Source organism: Lampetra planeri, chromosome 12, assembly GCF_965212315.1.
Source record: "Lampetra planeri chromosome 12, kcLamPlan1.2.h2, whole genome shotgun sequence".
NCBI classification, from domain to species: domain Eukaryota; kingdom Metazoa; phylum Chordata; class Hyperoartia; order Petromyzontiformes; family Petromyzontidae; genus Lampetra; species Lampetra planeri.
In genome coordinates, this window is record NC_136118.1 from 5,679,521 (window position 1) to 5,696,556 (window position 17,036).

The following is a 17,036-nucleotide window of genomic DNA, read 5'->3' on the forward strand; positions in this document are numbered from 1 at the left end:
TACCGCAGTGTAAGACTAATAATGGGTATTAAAATACACAATGCAAGATTCTTACTTCTCTCTATTATGAGATCAAGGACACGTGGCAGTAATTACCGAATATGCTAATTGCGCCATTTTAAACGGTTACCCCGATGTATTCGCTTTGAAGCAGTTTGCGAACGCTGATGTAGCCGTGCTTTTGAAATCCCAGTGAGCACAATGTGTCGAAATATTTGATATACCGTTAAAAACACTGCTTCATGGAGGAAGAAACAAAATAGCCATTCGCAAACAGGACTCATCTATCGGGGTCGATGGTTGTGCTCAGCAGATGGGTTCGCCATTCCAAAACAGGGTTTCTCAAACTCCAGTCCTGTCACCCATCACCGCCACCACCACGGCTCCTTCTTTCCGCATTTACCAAATTGAATCCCCATTCAAATGAACTCTTTCTACGCCACACGCACCCGATTGTTAAACACGTCCCAAGTGGTGCTCTAAAGAACACGCGCACTCATACACACATGTAACACGAATAACACGTGTACAGACACGCACACTGAGCTCTTCATCTTAATTCGAAACAGCACTATTTAACTGTTCTTGGTTCTTTCGGTAAAGTCACGTAGAAGGGAAATAATAAAATAATAAAAAATAAAACATAATAAAATAATTATCACGACGTTTCGGCCACAACGCAAGCAAAGGCGCTCTTCCCCCTCCAACCCAGCTTAAATATACGCTGCCAAGCATGGTGGTGTTCATTCAGACGCTGTCTTTCCGACAGACCTGTTCTTCACCTGAGGACGGCTGCTTGCGTTGTGGCCGAAACGTCGTGAGAATTATTTTATTATGTTTTATTTTTATTATTTTATTATTTCCCTTCTACGTGACTTTACCGAAAGAACCAAGAAGATGAATCCCTGCAGTCATGAAAGCTTTAAATCGAAAGCACTATTTAAGTCAACAGCGTTAATTGCTTGGCGCGTTACGTGGGGCGTGTTTAATAATCATCGGGCGCGTGCAGAATAGAACGAGTTCGTTTGTAATTGAACGGGGAGTGAATTGGTAGACGCGGAAAGACGGAGCGTGGTGGTGGATTGCGAGGACTGGAGTTTTTGGAAACCCTATTATGCAACGTTCCAGGTCGGACCCCCCCCCCACCACCGTTTCGCCCATCCCTTAAGATAAACCAGTTCCACTCGCACATAACACCGCCGTCGAACAGAAACAAGAAACCAGAACAAAACAAGAAACCAGAAAAAAACAAGAAGCTCGCGATTTGGACAGCGTGCTCTCGGTGAAACACATTGGTTGCTGATTCTGCCGCGTTGGCAGTGGTGTACACAAGGACCATTACCAAAACAAACCTCAACACACTCGCCAGCAACACTGCCCTGAACAATAAAATACATATAATAGGTGAAGTTTCAGGCAATGGCCCTTTCTTCAGAGCACATTCAAGTTCGGAGTTCGAGTACATTTTTTATAGTGAAGAACTTCTAAATGAGTATCTCTACACAAATGCAGAAGTCAGCTTTTCGCTTCTGTTTTAACTCCTCATACACACAGGCATCGAGTTACAACTGCTATCATAGTCGCTCTATTATACTGGTAGGAACCTCCTGGTTACACCAGCCCACAGGGGATTATTGTGTCCGTCCGTCCGTCGTGCAGGGTTGGGCTGGGTGGGGAGGGAGGGGCTGGGTGGGGAGGGTGGGGAGGGGCTGGGTGGGGGTGGGGAGGGTGGGGAGGGGCTGGGTGGGGGTGGGAGGGGTGGGGCTGGGTGGGGAGGGGCTGGTCACCCCGTGGTGCCCTTATAAAACTCAACGTTTAACCTACTCACGCCGGCTTGTGCCCGCCCTCACAGTCGGGCATATTTGCGGAATACACCACGCCGCCGTTGACCCTGGCCATTGACCGAGCAACCAAACGTTCCTACCAGCTCCTTCCGCAAGAATGTGTTTCTAACATGATACATCTTTTTTCCATTGCGAATTTTCCCTAAAATCAAGGCTGTAAAATATGATAGACCGAATCATTCACATTGTGGATACTATAATTACTCATCTCCTTCTTACTAGTTACCCTTATTATGCTATTGGAAGCAATCCAGTGGTAGGAGAGAAGCTCTTAATGTCATTTTTACTCATCAGCTATGTCACGTATGTCTTGAGTGTCCAATATTCAGGGCCATGATGATCATTATCCCAGACTTGCATCTGAGCACCAAAGCTGGTAATGGGACGATAGTATTAGAAGTTTGAACGTCATGGCAATTGACCACAGTGAGCAATTGGCCTAATTAAAAACAAACACTGCAGAAAATAAAACTAATAAAGGATATTTCGATTTAAAGCTTTCGTGACTGCAGGGATTCATCTTCTTGGTTCTTTCGGTAAAGTCACGTAGACTTTATTACAATCTGCTATACAATACCATTGACCGTCGAGTGAAAGGTACTAAGAGGAAGCAACGAAATATACGCCCACCTCCTACACATTCCACAAGTAGTGACTAATCCCATATCTGCATTTCCCATAAATATGCTAAATTCCTCTTGATATGCAAATTCCTTTGTCAAGGCGCTCTTCCCCCTCCAACCCAGCTTAAATATATGCTGCCAAGCGTGGTGGTGTTCATTCAGACGCTGTCTTTCCGACAGACCTGTTCTTCCCCTGAGGACGGCTGCTTGCGGTGTGGCCGAAACGTCGTGAGAATAATTTTATTATGTTATATTTTTATTATTTTATTCTTTACCTTCTACGTGACTTTACCGAAAGAACCAAGAAGATAATAAAGGATGCATATAAATATACTCAATTGGAAGCTATAATGCAATGAATATGTCTTGTGAAAAATTAAATGTTTTGCTGAAAAGAGTATTTAACTGCGTACGCAGAATACTACAATATCCATATTGTACAATAAACATTCAATAAAATAATAAGCTTAGATAACAACTAACCTGATGACACAATTTTAGATTGATTATCATATTGTAATATATCAATAAATATTTAAAATAAGTTCCAACGGGAGTGACGGATCATGTTTAGTATACAACGTGGAATATGGCTTACACAGTTTAACTATACAGGTACAACGAAGTTTAATCAGGTATAATTTTACGTAGAATTATGCGTACGTTTGTGAGACGTTATATATTACAGCATATAAAGCTGTGAGAAATCAAATTAAGTAGCAACTATATGCACGAATACAAGCTCGCAATACGTCCTGGCCATGGATATCCGTTTCCTAACCAACATTTCTTCGCATTTCATTCCGATGATATATTCTCTTCTGTGAATTTCTTTCCATTAACTCCACCTGTGTGCATAACAAACATCACACACCGCCGTTGTTATTTGGCCATCATACTCATCACAGCATTTTGGGTGTTTGACTTTCAAGAAGTCTGGGATGTTGGTGCCGTTATAAGACGCTGCAATACGAACCTCCCCCCCCCCCCCAACTCAAAATATAAATACCATGTACAGTACTTATGTTAGGTTTACTGTTAATTGGATGCATTCATCCAACAGTGGATATATCATCACAAGTAATAACGATGCAGTTACTTAATTCGAGGATTAAAACGTGGCTCACGGGACTATGCTGCGGTACCGTAACTCCGGTTTTCATTCTGTCTTGTTTTATTACATTTTCCTTGTCTCTGTTAATAACCAAATCTTGCCCATTGAGCCCGATTCACTTGTTGGAGGCGAATGTCCAATGTTTTTATTCCGAAACGTGCCGATGTCTCTGTTATCAACAATGAAACAAATGGTCACAGCGACTGTGTATCGGCGGTTTCGCCAAGATGAAACCCAAATGCGTGTTTTCTTGGTATGGGGTATCGCCTGGTACGCAGGAGGTCGTGGGTTCCATCCCAACCCTGATGTCTGTCTATTTTGAGTTCGCGTGATTTTTCTCCCTGTAGTAGTGTAGATTTTTTTTACCAGGTCCTCCGGTTTGGCCCTGTACATTTAGAATCATGCATTTAGATTCTTTGGCTGCTACAATAAATTCCCACATATAACATAACCCACTTCGATGAGCTATCATGCGTTGCCAGGTCTCCTCTGAAAAAGGGCTAATAGCTCGATGAGCTTTTCCTGGCAAAATAAAATAGTTTCGTTAAAACTCACCAGCACGTCGCGCAAAAGGTGTATGCGTGGGTAGTCGGTGTCAGCGATGACAGGGCATTCGGCGCCTGCTCTGCTGAGCACCTGCGTGAAAGGCAAAGACATTTGATTTGGGCTGGAAGAACCAGAGGAGCTATGAAGCTCTTTTTACAACAGGTGCCCAGCGAGGCGTAAGTGGGGGGGGGGGGGGTGGAGGGGGTGGCGCCAATGGCGAGAAATGACAGGCGAAGTTACATAGGTAGACAAATTAAACAATCTTCATAAACTTGAACAAAAGAATATACCTATATATAGTGTATACAAGAAATTAAAAATAATATAAAAACATCAATAGTTACAAATTATACCACAAAGTTATTAAATCAGTTGCAAATGTGAATGGAGTTGGTCATATCCAACACAAAATTCACGCACACCTGTACGTGATACCATACGCTCAGATTTAACTACACATACAGGCAATCCGAATAACTTAACTTTTCATCCTGTGCTAGCTTGGTCTGGTGTGATGCCTTGGGTAGATAGGTTATGACGGTTACGTCCGTCGAGTACATAAACAGATTCGATCAAAATATATATAAGGTTATAATTTTACTGTTGAATTAGGGTAAACAAGTGTATAGTCATAATCGAATAATTAAATAATACATATTTAGCTATGTTAATTCACAGAGAAGCTACCAACACGTGGATGGACGGAATTCAGTTCCCAAAGAAGCTCCCAATACTTGGAGAGAAACGTCGGACATTCCCTGACGACCAACACATGGCACAACCCGAAAACCCATTTGGAGAGCGTGAACAAACAACATGCCAGACCGCTGCCTAAAGACCTGAGCTCACAGGAGTGAAGGGGGGAGCATCCGACGGACTGACGCTCTCGTAGGAGGGTCGGGGCGGCTCCTGAACGCTCCGTTTGCCCCCGGGGAACCAACCGTGCGACCAATGCTGCCCCAGCGAGGCCGGCGGGGCCATCAGCAGCCACAGGATCAGCACCAGGGACAGTGACACGCGTCCCATCCTCCACAGCGCGAGGGACAGACAGCAATCGATTCGTTCATTCATCTCCAATTGTCATTGCTTTATTATCTGGCATTGCCTCCCGGTACGACAATACACCAAAGCCAATATAGGTGGGGACTCAAGAGACAATGAGAGTTTAATGACCTGGGTCAACACGATTATAAAAGCAAAACAAATAAACATCAGAACGAAAGTAACTGTATCACATGAGGGATTTAAAGTACTCCAAACATAAGTGCCAGTACCACAAACCGACGAGGGAAGATTATCTACAGGTTGAACACAGCACAAAAGATAAAACTAACCTACATTAATATTAAACTTCGTACCCATGCTTATTATTAAATTCACGCAACGTCACAACATGTATGCGTTATTTAGGGTTAGTATGATTTAATACTGGGGTGTAACGATGGTGCAGTGGTTAGACGCACTGCGCTATGAACACAACGACCCCTGAGTTTGATTTCAGACAACGGTTAACATTCGTGCCGAATGATATTTGCCCGCGTCCTTCAAAATCCCACACTGACCGTCGCGATGAACATGAGGCAATTACTTGGCTCATTGGTAATGATAGTATATTTTGAATGTTCAACACGAGACTTTCAGAAATGTAGAACTTCATGCTGACCTTTGAAAGCAATCAAACACAGGGCTTACATTTCTGGGTGCCCGAATTTGACATGTTGGGTTTTATTTTAATTGTAACTTTTAAGCGTAGACTCGACTATATGTCAAATGTAATATTTATTCTAGAACATAATTATACTTTGTATCATTCGGTCACGATCGCATATACATGACTGGTCTAAAACGAAGTATACAGTCTTCGTCTAATGCCGTGTACGCTTTTGCTACTATCAACGTATGGGGTTTGATCGCCTCTCGTGTAGGTTGAGCACAATTGTGTACAAAATGTGTATTCTTGGATACGAGATTGATGAACCGAGTGTTATTCTGAAGATTGAATGTATAGTCCTAGTCAATGTAGCATGACTTCAAGTGTTTGGGGCACCCATGCTACCGACAGATGTACCAAGCGTGCCGTTCGTACAGAACACATTGTTTAACAGTAATTACACTTATACCCAGCGAACAGATGTTTAATGCAATTGGCTCTTTCGTGTAATTGGTCGATTAAACTTTTCAGGGTACTTCAGACGCAAATTAAGAACAGCAGCGATAAGTTAAATACAGTACTACCCACTTTTATCATGTATACATGGCACATTATTCTTGACTGAGTTCTGTCACTCACAAAACAAATCATAAGACACTTCTCTACACGAGCATAACACAATTTAAAGATATAAAACATATTTGTATGTTCTTAAATGTGTTAAATCGCGTGTAAAGTCGTGCGTCTGTTAGACGTTAAAATTCAAGTTCTAAGACGCCTTTGGTTTGATATCCGTAGGAATAAAATAATCCAAAGCCTTACCTTATCATCAAAAAAGAGTAATAATGTTGGCCGACTTGTTGTATACAGCTACAGGTGGTGTCTGAAGGTGGTGGTCGCCAGCAATGGAGCTTGCCCTGTGCATCACATTGCTGTATTTATAGCCACCGCCGCCGCCGCAGAGAGACATGGGCAGGGCACGGGTTGAAAGCAGAGGTGAGGAAGAGTTGTCGCGGGACAGAGAATTGCAAAACCAAAATCGATAGCGTCTTCGGATCGCCATCGACCAAAGACGGACGTGACGACGACAAAGTAGCGTGATGGTGACATTGTGAGCACATCTTACGTTATGCGTCACACCTGAACACCAAAGCAAAACTATTTGAAACGCATACACGCAAGGGTTTCATTGATCATACGATATTTTCCAGAACGCTGTTAAAGCTGGTGGAGAAGTAAGGATTGTCGGCGTAAGGCACTACCACGAGTTACAAGGTGCACATATCCATAATAATCCTGTATTATTGTGAGGTTTGCTTAACGCATTCTATGTCTTTGTTGTGATACCGTTCAAAACACCCAAACCAGCATCAGTGCTGGTACTGATACGGTTATGATTTAGAAATGTACACGTCATGTACACGATTATTAACGTATATATTATAACATAGCTGTACACGTATGCCCGTTGCATGATTGCATGGTTATACTAAACAAGGAGCAGACGTTTTAGCACAAAATTGAGTAGAGGCGGATTTAAATCAGATAACCCAATTTAAACTCGGTAAAGAATGCAGTGTGAGAACATGGAGACTGATCTGAATTTAAAGTGTGCCCTGCATACATCTCGAGGCATAAAGTTTTAAACGAATGATCGAATTTTCCATGCACTTCATAAGAAATCTATTGAAATCCAGTCTGCTACGGAGGAAAATGATGAAAAAATGATTACATTAAATTGCACATTGTACTACAATCGGGAAAAAAACTGCAAACGATAGATCTTAGGTTTGCTTTTGATCTGATGGTTATAACTTGTGGGTATAATTTTGACAAAATAACTGTGCTCAAACTATTACAATCGAATTAAGATTATAGAAGCTAATTGTGCGGACACAATGAGATTGTTCACTTTTAAGAGACGCCTTTGATCATTCCCAATATGAAGCAGTAGACTTATGATAATAATTCTTCAACACTGACCATAGTCCAGCTCTCAGTGTTATCTATCTTGGGACATACCACCCTGTATAGTCCTAAGCAATTCAATGCAATGGATCATTGTATTACACTTGCGATGCTATTGCTATGGTTACGGTTTCCATGAAATTATCCCTCTATCCAAGTTGAATGCTTGGGCAACTAGATTGACTTTCCTCTCTTCCATATAGTGTTCACTCACCCCACTGCAGGTCCCAACATTTGTATTTGTTCCTTTTCCCACACTGCACTTTAGAATGCCCTTCCATTGGCTATTTTCCAAAGTTACTGTAACCTTGCTCAATTAATGAAAACATTTACTTGTCTATTACACCTTCAATCGTGCTGTTTGTTGCCGGTTGCTTGGAGTTTTGGGCCTCTGGGCCTCCGCCTCAGCAATCGTGCAAAATTAAAACAACACAAGAGCTGCAATACCAAACGTGAATAAGGAATGCTCTTTACAGAATAACAAATAGTGGTCATAGAGATGGTTTAATCAGGTAAACGGCATGTCATTAGTAGGTTCACATTGATTAATACTTTATTTTAGGGGTCTGTGAAACATCCATTTAGAAATAACAAAAGGTATTAATATTAAAATCCTAAAAAAAGAAAATAAATACGTGAAAATATTAAAATTAACACTCTTGTAAGAAGAACACAATGCCATAGTACGCAACTTATGCATTTACTTACTATTACCTTCCAGATAGAAATACTATACCCAGAGGGTGCAATAGGGTCCTCTCTTTCCCAGTGCCCTGAATGGTAACCCGCTGGGTACAAATCTTTACCACGAGGGTAATATTGACCTGAATAACAAGGTAACGTATACAAAGCCATGTGTTAGCATACCGTTTGTACTTAGAAAAGCATAATTAGCATTTACCAATTATTCACATGGCCTCTATATTGTTTTAAAAATGTCCCACATACCCATGGAATGAAGCATAGCCCTGAATTGATTGTATTGATACACTTCGCTCATAGGCAACAATAGCTGACCATACAAGTGCATGCTGGCAAGAATCAAATGTTAACATTTACAAAACTACACAAGAATCAACATGTTACTTGCATGGTTTTAACAAGTTATTACGAACTGGGGTTTTTGGCTTCATGCACTAAAAAAAAATGTTCAAAAGTCACAAATAGAACCACTGTAGAGTTAGCGAGTGTCACATTCATTTTTATAAAATTCAAATCAACAGCTGTTTGGCAATAAAAAAAAAGCAACCAATGTTTAACAATTACAAATTTGTGCTCACGGTACCTCGTGGATTCTCAATGCCCAAAGAGCATCATCCCCACACTTCCTTTTGTACAATACTTGCTGTTAAAATCGGTCACGACTAAGACAAAAATATTAATTAAACCAATTAAAATTTTCATCATAAAGAAGCATTCAATTTGCTTAAAGTTTTACATGTCTCGCATAGGCATTTTCCAAAACACATGTACACGTAAAAATGAGATATCCAAGTGACGTTTGAAGCAAATCACAACAGCGCGTAGCAAAATATCCCACCGACATTGAGGAACCGCTTAAAATGGCAGCATAAACAGCAATTATTTACAAATAAATGTAACCAACGTGATTATAGCATACTATACAATTTCAATCTCTTTGACTAAAAAGTTGGGAAAAGGGGCAATGTTGTAAACGTTCATTTTTGACATTAATGTAACAAATTATAACATAGCTCTTATAACTGCACACGATCTCTAGACTCCAATTGTATTTGTGTTGAGCCATATCCAGTAACTATAAAGCATAATCAAAGAACATGCATTGACGGTAATGATACTGTTCAAAGTCAGTGCGCGAGAACATGGGTCATGCGTATAGCCTGCCACACAATGTGCCATTGGGAGTTATGGGGCAGATCTATTTTTATTTATTTCAAAAACTGTGGTTACCCCAATGAAAGAATTACAGCCCCTTTCTTAATCAACTGCGAGGAAAAGTCCTCACAACGCTACCGACATTGGTGATGGGGTTTTCGACAAAAGTGAGGAAGCCCAGGACCAGTTCAAACATCACTCTTAACTGGACATCAATCGAATACAGTTCATTGCAGTGCACAAAACATTACGTCACCACTTCACTGCTGTACTGAGTCCCATGTAAGTTAAAGGAAAGTTATTATCTGCATGTAGTATATTACTTCGGGGCATAGATGACATTTTTGTTCTGGAAAAAAAGATACACTTACCGTACAGAATTTGAAAGAAATGGTAAAGAACAGACGAATTCAAAGAGATAAATAAGGTCAGATTAATTGAATTTTTTTTGTTCCAATGCGTCACGTTATGTGACATGGGCAATTTTCTCAGCGACACGGTGTGGAGTGAAAGATCCAAGGGGTTCATTCCCTACAAAGGAGGGTGCATCCCCATTTCGTTCTAATAAATGTCTTCAGCTGTGCTGTAGGAAGCTTTTAAGGTGTGAAAGGGACTATTAGCCGTATGGTAAGTGTTGTGGTGCTGGAACCCTCAGACTACCGGAATCAACCACATTGCATTCCAATTATAACTGTTTTATAAAATTGGGAGAAAATGTAAGAATAATTTACAATCCTTCGAGCCACGTCGGTCTTGGGGGTTGTTTGATCATCGGTTAGTGATGGGGGGGGGGCAGGACTGGTTCTGATATAACTGGCCACAGATGTTTGCTGTGATCTGGAATTGAACTCAGGTCACCAGGTTCAGAGTGAAATGCATTAATCACTGCGCCACTACTCCCCCCATTCCAAATTTTCGATCTTTATTATATAAAAACAGTAAGTGAACAGAAATAATACATTTGTAATCGATGTTTAAATAATGGTAACTGAAAATGTCACATTACATGCTACATATTCTAGAGGCTGATTGAATATTTTTCAATTGAGTGCATTTATTAAGACAATGCACTTGCTTCATAACATTACATACGTGTTTCAGTTACGAAAGAGAACATATAAAAAGGCAATGTGATGTATGTACAACTCTCAATATGTCTCCAGAGAGGAAATTGAGAGATTGGAATATAGTTGAAGGCCTCTAAGGCATTGCTTCCATATGACTAAGTTTCAAAAGACCTTGTTTTCAAATATGAATGGTCGACCCTGTGCAATGCAAATTATTTTAATTTTGGTCACAAAAGATATGTCTGTAGCTTTGTTGAGCCTTCAACATGGTACGCTTTCAAACTTTCCATGCAATAAGGCTACTGGAATTGCGGCTAATTTACTGAAGCCTCAAACAATGACCATTGCCTTCTATTTGGAATGAATACATTTTATTGCAATTTCTTTACTGCATTTGCAAGCATACACTGTGGTTTGTAAAGCATTTTTATTAAGACCTGGAATGTAGGGAGGGGGGGGGAGGAATCAGTTTGTGGAGAATCGACTGCGGCTTTAATCTAAATCAATGAAATTTTATATCAAGCTACAGCCAAGCTCTCCCACTCTCGGAACGGGCTTTTTTATACACATTTTCCTTCACTTGAAGTTGGCGTAGTCAGAAAATGCTTCAATATATTCTTGTACAACCTTGTAGCAAAACTCGTACTGCTCCTGTAAATTGAAAGGGAAAAAAACACAATGACAAACAAGGATGACAAAAGCTGAAAAACTGTTCCTTGGGGACTGATATTCAACAGACACCAAGTATTTTCAAGTCAACCAACATGACATCTCAAAAGGTGGTTGCAACTAATCAATGACGGGGTTCAAACCCCCAATAAATACGCTGGAAGAATATATAAAAAATATAATGGAAAATATCTATTCGTTGAATGGTCCCACAACAAAAATAGAAGTAAAAAAAAGACTTATTGACATATTCCCTATCTTGAAAAACAGCATGATAGCTTTAAACTATATTGCAAATTTTCATAAAAACAAAAGTTATGCAACTGAACTTTGAAAAATATACGATAGTAGAAGTGACTGATAAAGTAACTATGTAGTGACCGAGTTGTTAATGTTTCAAAATGTAACAAACAAATAAAAACGGCCACTGAAAGGACAATATAATCTTCATGTTTTGGCCAACTGGTATTCGGGAATATTATTATTTACAACGAGCCTTTTCCCCATCTAAGGACGACGGGTGTATTTCAGTAAATCTGATACTTGCAAGCGAAAAGCAGACCACGACGTGATATTCATTGCATCAATTCGTGTGCAATTTGTATGGGCGCGGTGACACAGACCTATTTCATTTCAAGGTTATAATCCCTTGTTCATCATGACGCCCTTTTTACTTCTATGTCTCAATAACATTACGGAGATCGCGTGACGTGAGGGTTCTGCCTTTGTAGTGAGGGTTGTAAGTTGACGCTGAGGAGGGGGGAGGGGGTGCCTCGCCCCCCCCCCCCATGTGGAGTGACGTCACCCGCCCATGTGGAGTGACTTAAAGCTTTCGTGACTACAGGAATTCATATTCTTGGGTCTTTTGGTAAAGTCACATAGGTTCAAAGAAAATAACAAAAAATAACAAAAAACTACGACGTTTCGATTGCAACACAAGCGTTCGTCATCAGGAAAGAAAAAGAGGAGGACAGCTGCTGAGGCAGACTGTTTTAAAGGTGTAAAATGGGTGTAACCCAAGGGTCATAAACGAATTGGGTGGGGCTAGTGATGTTAATGTGAGAGATTAGCATGTTAATGTAAGATCAGAGAGTGGCCCCCACGTGTGCGTGGAGGTGGCTGTGTTAATGTGAGAGATTAGCATGTTAATGGTAGATCGCAGAGCAGCAACCTCGAGCTCGGCGCGCGAGGTGGCTGTGTTAGCGTGGGAAATGTAACCTGTTAATGTAAAATCGGAGAGCCGAAAATATCAACTTACATCGGAAAGTGGTAGGATGGGAACATCACAGCCAGTTATGACTTATACTGGTTGATAACGTCCTTCCAATGATTGCTCAGTTCGTACCCCTCTTAGCGATTGAAGTTGTGTCTGTATATGTGAATGGCTTCATGAACGAATCTTTGTTGATAGCCAGTGGGTTTGCAAAGTACCTTCGTCTTTAAAAAATCAATTTCGTGTGAGCCCACCGCATTAATACAATGGTCAGCCACGAACGAGGTATTGGTCCAGCCGTGTTTCAGATCTGCCTCATGTTCACAAACACGGCCCGAGACATTGATTTCTCAAAAACGAAGGTACTTTGCAAACCCACTGGCTATCAACAAAGATTAGTTCATGAAACCATCCACATACACAGACACAACTTCAATCGAGAAGATGGGTATAAACTGAGCAATCATTGGAAGGACGTTATCAGCCAGTTTAAGTCATAACTGGCTGTGATGTTCCCATCCTACCACTTTCCAATGTGAGTTGTTATTTTCGGGCTCTCCAATTTTACATTAACAGGTTACATTTCCCACACTAACACAGCCACATCGCTCGCCGAGCTCGACGTTGCTGCTCTGCGATTTTCCATGAACATGCTAATTTCTCACATTAACATCACTAGCCCCACCCACTTCGTTTATGACCCTTGGGCTACACCCATTTTAAACCTTTAAAACAGTCTGCCTCAGCAGCTGTCCCCCTCTTATTCCTTTCCTGATGACGAACGCTTGTGTTGCAATCGAAACGTCGTAGTTTTTTGTTATTTTTTGTTATTTTCTTTGAACCTATGTGACTTTACCGAAAGATCCAAGAATATACTGTTCATGATGATTAATGAGGGGGTCTGGTCGACTTGAAGTGACGTCACGCACGTGACACAGACATTCTTGGCTCATTAACACATTGCTTACAACCGGATTTGGCAATTGGGGTAGCATTAACCCTATAATGCATGAAGTATTAAATTAAAAATAATTTAAGGAATTAGACTAATTTGAATTATAGGAGTCAAAGGAACCACGTAAAATGTGATTTTATTAATATAATTTCAAAGTCATATAAATCACAGCAGTCCACCAGTGGGCATGATGCATGAAAGGATTAAATAACTGGAATTATATGCAAAAAGTAATTGCCATTTTTGATTGCAAATACTATCATTAAAATGTTCAGTTAGATTATAATGATGGGGAATGTGCAGTTTTAATTTACCCCTTCATGAAAGACAATGAATCTGAGGCGCAGGAAACCACAGAAAAGCGGGAAGGCAGCCAGAATGTCACGCGACTAATACCAAAGATATTAATTGTATTCTTGCGTGAGTTTGTAACAATCTTAAGCGAAACAAGCTAAATTATATTTATTTACATGAAAACAGTATTCTAGTGCCTTTGCATTTCATAAGATAAACCTTTACAGTAAATACATTTTCAACTTGTGAAATCTCAAATGAAGTTTTAAAGGTTGATTAGACTTGGGGAAATGCTATTTTAGCAACACCAACATTACAATGCATTTCCAAATTAAAGCAAGCGTTGCGATGAGTCCAGCCAAGGACCAATGGTACAAATGAAATCGCTCACCAAGGTCTGCACCATGTGGGGCCTCTGTGTTCGTAGACTCTTTACCGTCTGAAATACGTCAAGAATTCCTTCCGTCTTCACACGCTCCAGGATGGTGCACAGGGCACAGAATGTGCCAGTGCGACCAGCGCCCGCACTGCAAAGCAAGAAAAAAAGTTGCACCATCAGAAGCAGGGTGAAGAGCATCAACCAGGCTAAGACAACTTTAAGGAACTGCTTTGATGCCCCACAATGATTAAAATCTCGAACGGTAATGTGACACCCATTTATAAGAAAATTCCAAACTTTACTGTGACAGAAGCCCATGTCATCATCATAAAATACAAGTTTAAAATGACAATGACGCAGTCAAATTAAAAAGTAATTTTATTTCCGTTTCCTAAAGTGTGTATATAAAAAATGCAAGCAAATTTGATATGAGCATTAATCAGAATTCTGTGCACGTTTGAGTGAAAATCTAAATATCTGTTTGTTGTTTACATTTTTTCTACATTGTGTTAAAAGAGGTCACTATATTTGGGAGAATTACTTAAAATGTCAGTGACATGTAAATGACAGTTAATTCTGCAAATTCCAATTTACATTTGGGTGATTTATCACATTACGCTGACGCATATGGCTGTTTTCATGATAATAGTGAAATTGCTTCCGTCAATTTAGAAGAGAGCTAACGAGCCTTTACTGCTTTAATCTCACACAGAGAATAGGCATCTGTCACAACCCTCCCGAACCATAGCCACACAAAATGCCACACCTGCAGTGCACAGTGATGGGATGGTTGCCGGTATGCTGCTGTTGTTTCTGTACAGCAGCAATGAGGCTGATCATGCCCTTGCCATCTTCTGGAATGCCAATCTCCGGCCAGCCATGGAAATGGAACTGACGGATCTGTCGACTCTTGTTTTCCTGAAGGACAACATATGCAAAGTGTGAAAGGATTAAAATGAAAATAATTGTCCCCATGTAAAACATCACTTGTTGGCACCACTTCGTTTTCCAAGAAGTGTAATTTTTAACTTTTGCAATGCAACTCTTTATAAAAGTGCACACATTTTATTTTAGGTTTTCAATGCTGGAATCAGCATAATTTCATAAACCATCAATCTTGACACTATCCCTATTTTAAACCCTGAAAACCCCAGTTATTTTCTTGAAAACCTCAATTATATTATTTATCAACCTATTTACTCATTTTATATTTATTGTTGTTGGCTAATACTGTCAATTAAAGTTAATGAAAGCAAACGAATATTTTTTTCCTCACCTTACATTTTAAAATTGAAACATATACAGTTAATACATTGCTATTATCGTGTTCGCAAATTGCCACTGTATATACAGATATGAAATAATGCACAGAGATGCAAAGAGATACCGCATTGCTTCAAGTCCACAAAATCTGTCTGTACATGATATAAACAGGCCTCCATTATGTCTCCACATACAAATCATGTACTAAGCATTTGCATGCTTAAACAAATGCTGCTGGATAATATTTGCCTGGAAAACCAATGACTAAATATATATTTTTTTGTGCTGAGACAAAGAATGGAGGTTTGTTTATAGATAATGTTCTCTTTATAATGTCATAGGTGACTGCCATGCTGAGTTTCACAGCTCAGTAAGACAAAGATGCCCCATATAGCATTTAAGACTGTTGGGGAAAGTACTGTTTTTGAGCACATATTAAAGCCGCCACAGGGTCGGTAACCAGCACAATGCCCAGTTGCCTTTGTCTACCATGTGGCAATGTTAACACATCACACTAGGTGCACATTTAGCCGTGAGCAGAAATCGAACTCGGGCCGCCAGGTTCGTAGCGCAGTGTGTTGACCGCTACACTACCACTCTCTAAACGCGCGCAAAGTGTGGTTCAAATAAAAATAGCAGCAGCTCACCCGGGTGTTAGACACGCTGAAGTCACGCACGGTGTAGCTGTCGTGCGAATTCTCCTGCTTTAGCTCGATGATGATGTCGCCGTATGTGATCGTGCCTTCCGTGGGCCAGTACCGGGCACATTTCTCCTGAATTCACATGCACAAAAAATATCAACACGTTATTTTGTTCTAATACGTGCCCTGCGAATGTTTATGAATCGGTTGAGTTTTACACCAGTGCAGTATTACCTTGCTTGCAATAGTAAGCTTTGACAAAAAATATTACTTTACGATTGAATATACAAGTTGCTACTCTTTTTTTTACTTCGGTAGAAATTGCAAAATAATATTAAGTTTGCATACATTTGTATACAGATTCAAGTACAAACTAAACTAATGAGCACTATGAAAATTTTTTTTTAATGGTTCTATTACCAAGGTTGCGAGTTCAAATATATTGGAAACAAAACATTTGGCACAGTGTTTGTTTTCTTTTGTATAAGTTATAGTTGGTAAAACTAGAAACCCATAATAAATTTGTTCGCACAATTTTTTCTTCATATATCTCTATCTCTCTATATATAAGTCAAGGGGTAGAGCAGTGGAGCAGCAGTTATAGCGGACTAAACTACAAACGCGGTGAGTTGAATTCGATTCCTGGCCATGGCTATTATCATTGATGCATGTGATATCTGAACCAGTGCTGGGTTCCACCCCATCGCCATCCACAACAAGCACTGATCAGTGGTGAAGTATGGTTAAACAAGGAATGGAACACATTCAAGAGGACGTCTATAAAGAAGCTGGAGCAAGGAAATAAGCTCATGTGCAGGTGCCAGTTGGATTGTTACATTGGGAGAACCATGAGAGTTGGCGACGACTTTTGGAGGCTTTCATCCAGCAGTGGATTAATCAAGGCTGAAGATAAAGTTCTGCAATCAAGTGGGTTCCATAATACAAGCAAATG

At 40.2% G+C, this 17,036-nt stretch overlaps 2 protein-coding genes across 4 annotated transcripts in view; both read right to left on the bottom strand.

The window, feature by feature from the left end:
• Window positions 1-1,809: 1,809 nt before the first annotated feature.
• LOC144721566 (progonadoliberin-2-like) lies at window positions 1,810-8,135 on the bottom strand. 2 transcript variants are annotated; one of them, XM_078599284.1, is made up of 4 exons: window positions 6,601-8,135; window positions 4,977-5,154; window positions 4,137-4,217; window positions 1,810-3,315 (listed from the first exon to the last, which is right to left on the bottom strand). In XM_078599284.1, the coding sequence occupies exons 1-4, from the start codon at window positions 6,606-6,608 to the stop codon at window positions 3,244-3,246; spliced, it is 339 nt and encodes a 112-aa protein (XP_078455410.1). In that variant the 5' UTR covers window positions 6,609-8,135; the 3' UTR covers window positions 1,810-3,243. The 2 variants fall into 2 exon arrangements, with proteins under 2 accessions (XP_078455410.1, XP_078455409.1); XM_078599283.1 differs by having other exon boundaries at window positions 4,977-8,135.
• A 96-nt stretch (window positions 8,136-8,231) lies between these two features.
• The window catches only part of LOC144721565 (receptor-type tyrosine-protein phosphatase alpha-like), a 40,087-nt gene continuing 31,282 nt past the window's right edge, over window positions 8,232-17,036 (bottom strand). For both annotated transcript variants that reach the window (XM_078599280.1, XM_078599281.1), the window contains 4 exons: window positions 16,091-16,216; window positions 14,947-15,098; window positions 14,193-14,328; window positions 8,232-11,321 (listed from right to left, as the gene is read on the bottom strand). In XM_078599280.1, coding sequence (XP_078455406.1) covers window positions 11,247-11,321; window positions 14,193-14,328; window positions 14,947-15,098; window positions 16,091-16,216 — 489 coding nt within the window. In that variant the 3' untranslated portion in view covers window positions 8,232-11,246. The remainder of the gene's footprint in view (window positions 11,322-14,192; window positions 14,329-14,946; window positions 15,099-16,090; window positions 16,217-17,036) is intronic.

Excerpts from the sequence above, each read along its gene's own strand:
- LOC144721566 (XM_078599283.1), bottom strand. The coding sequence starts at position 5,198 with ATGAATGAACGAATCGATTGCTGTCTGTCCCTCGCGCTGTGGAGGATG. Across the intron at positions 4,218-4,976 it reads ATGCTCCCCCCTTCACTCCT|GTGCTCAGCAGAGCAGGCGC; the intron begins GTGAGCTCAGGT and ends CCTTTCACGCAG. Across the intron at positions 3,316-4,136 it reads ACCTTTTGCGCGACGTGCTG|GTGGAGTTAATGGAAAGAAA; the intron begins GTGAGTTTTAAC and ends TTATGCACACAG.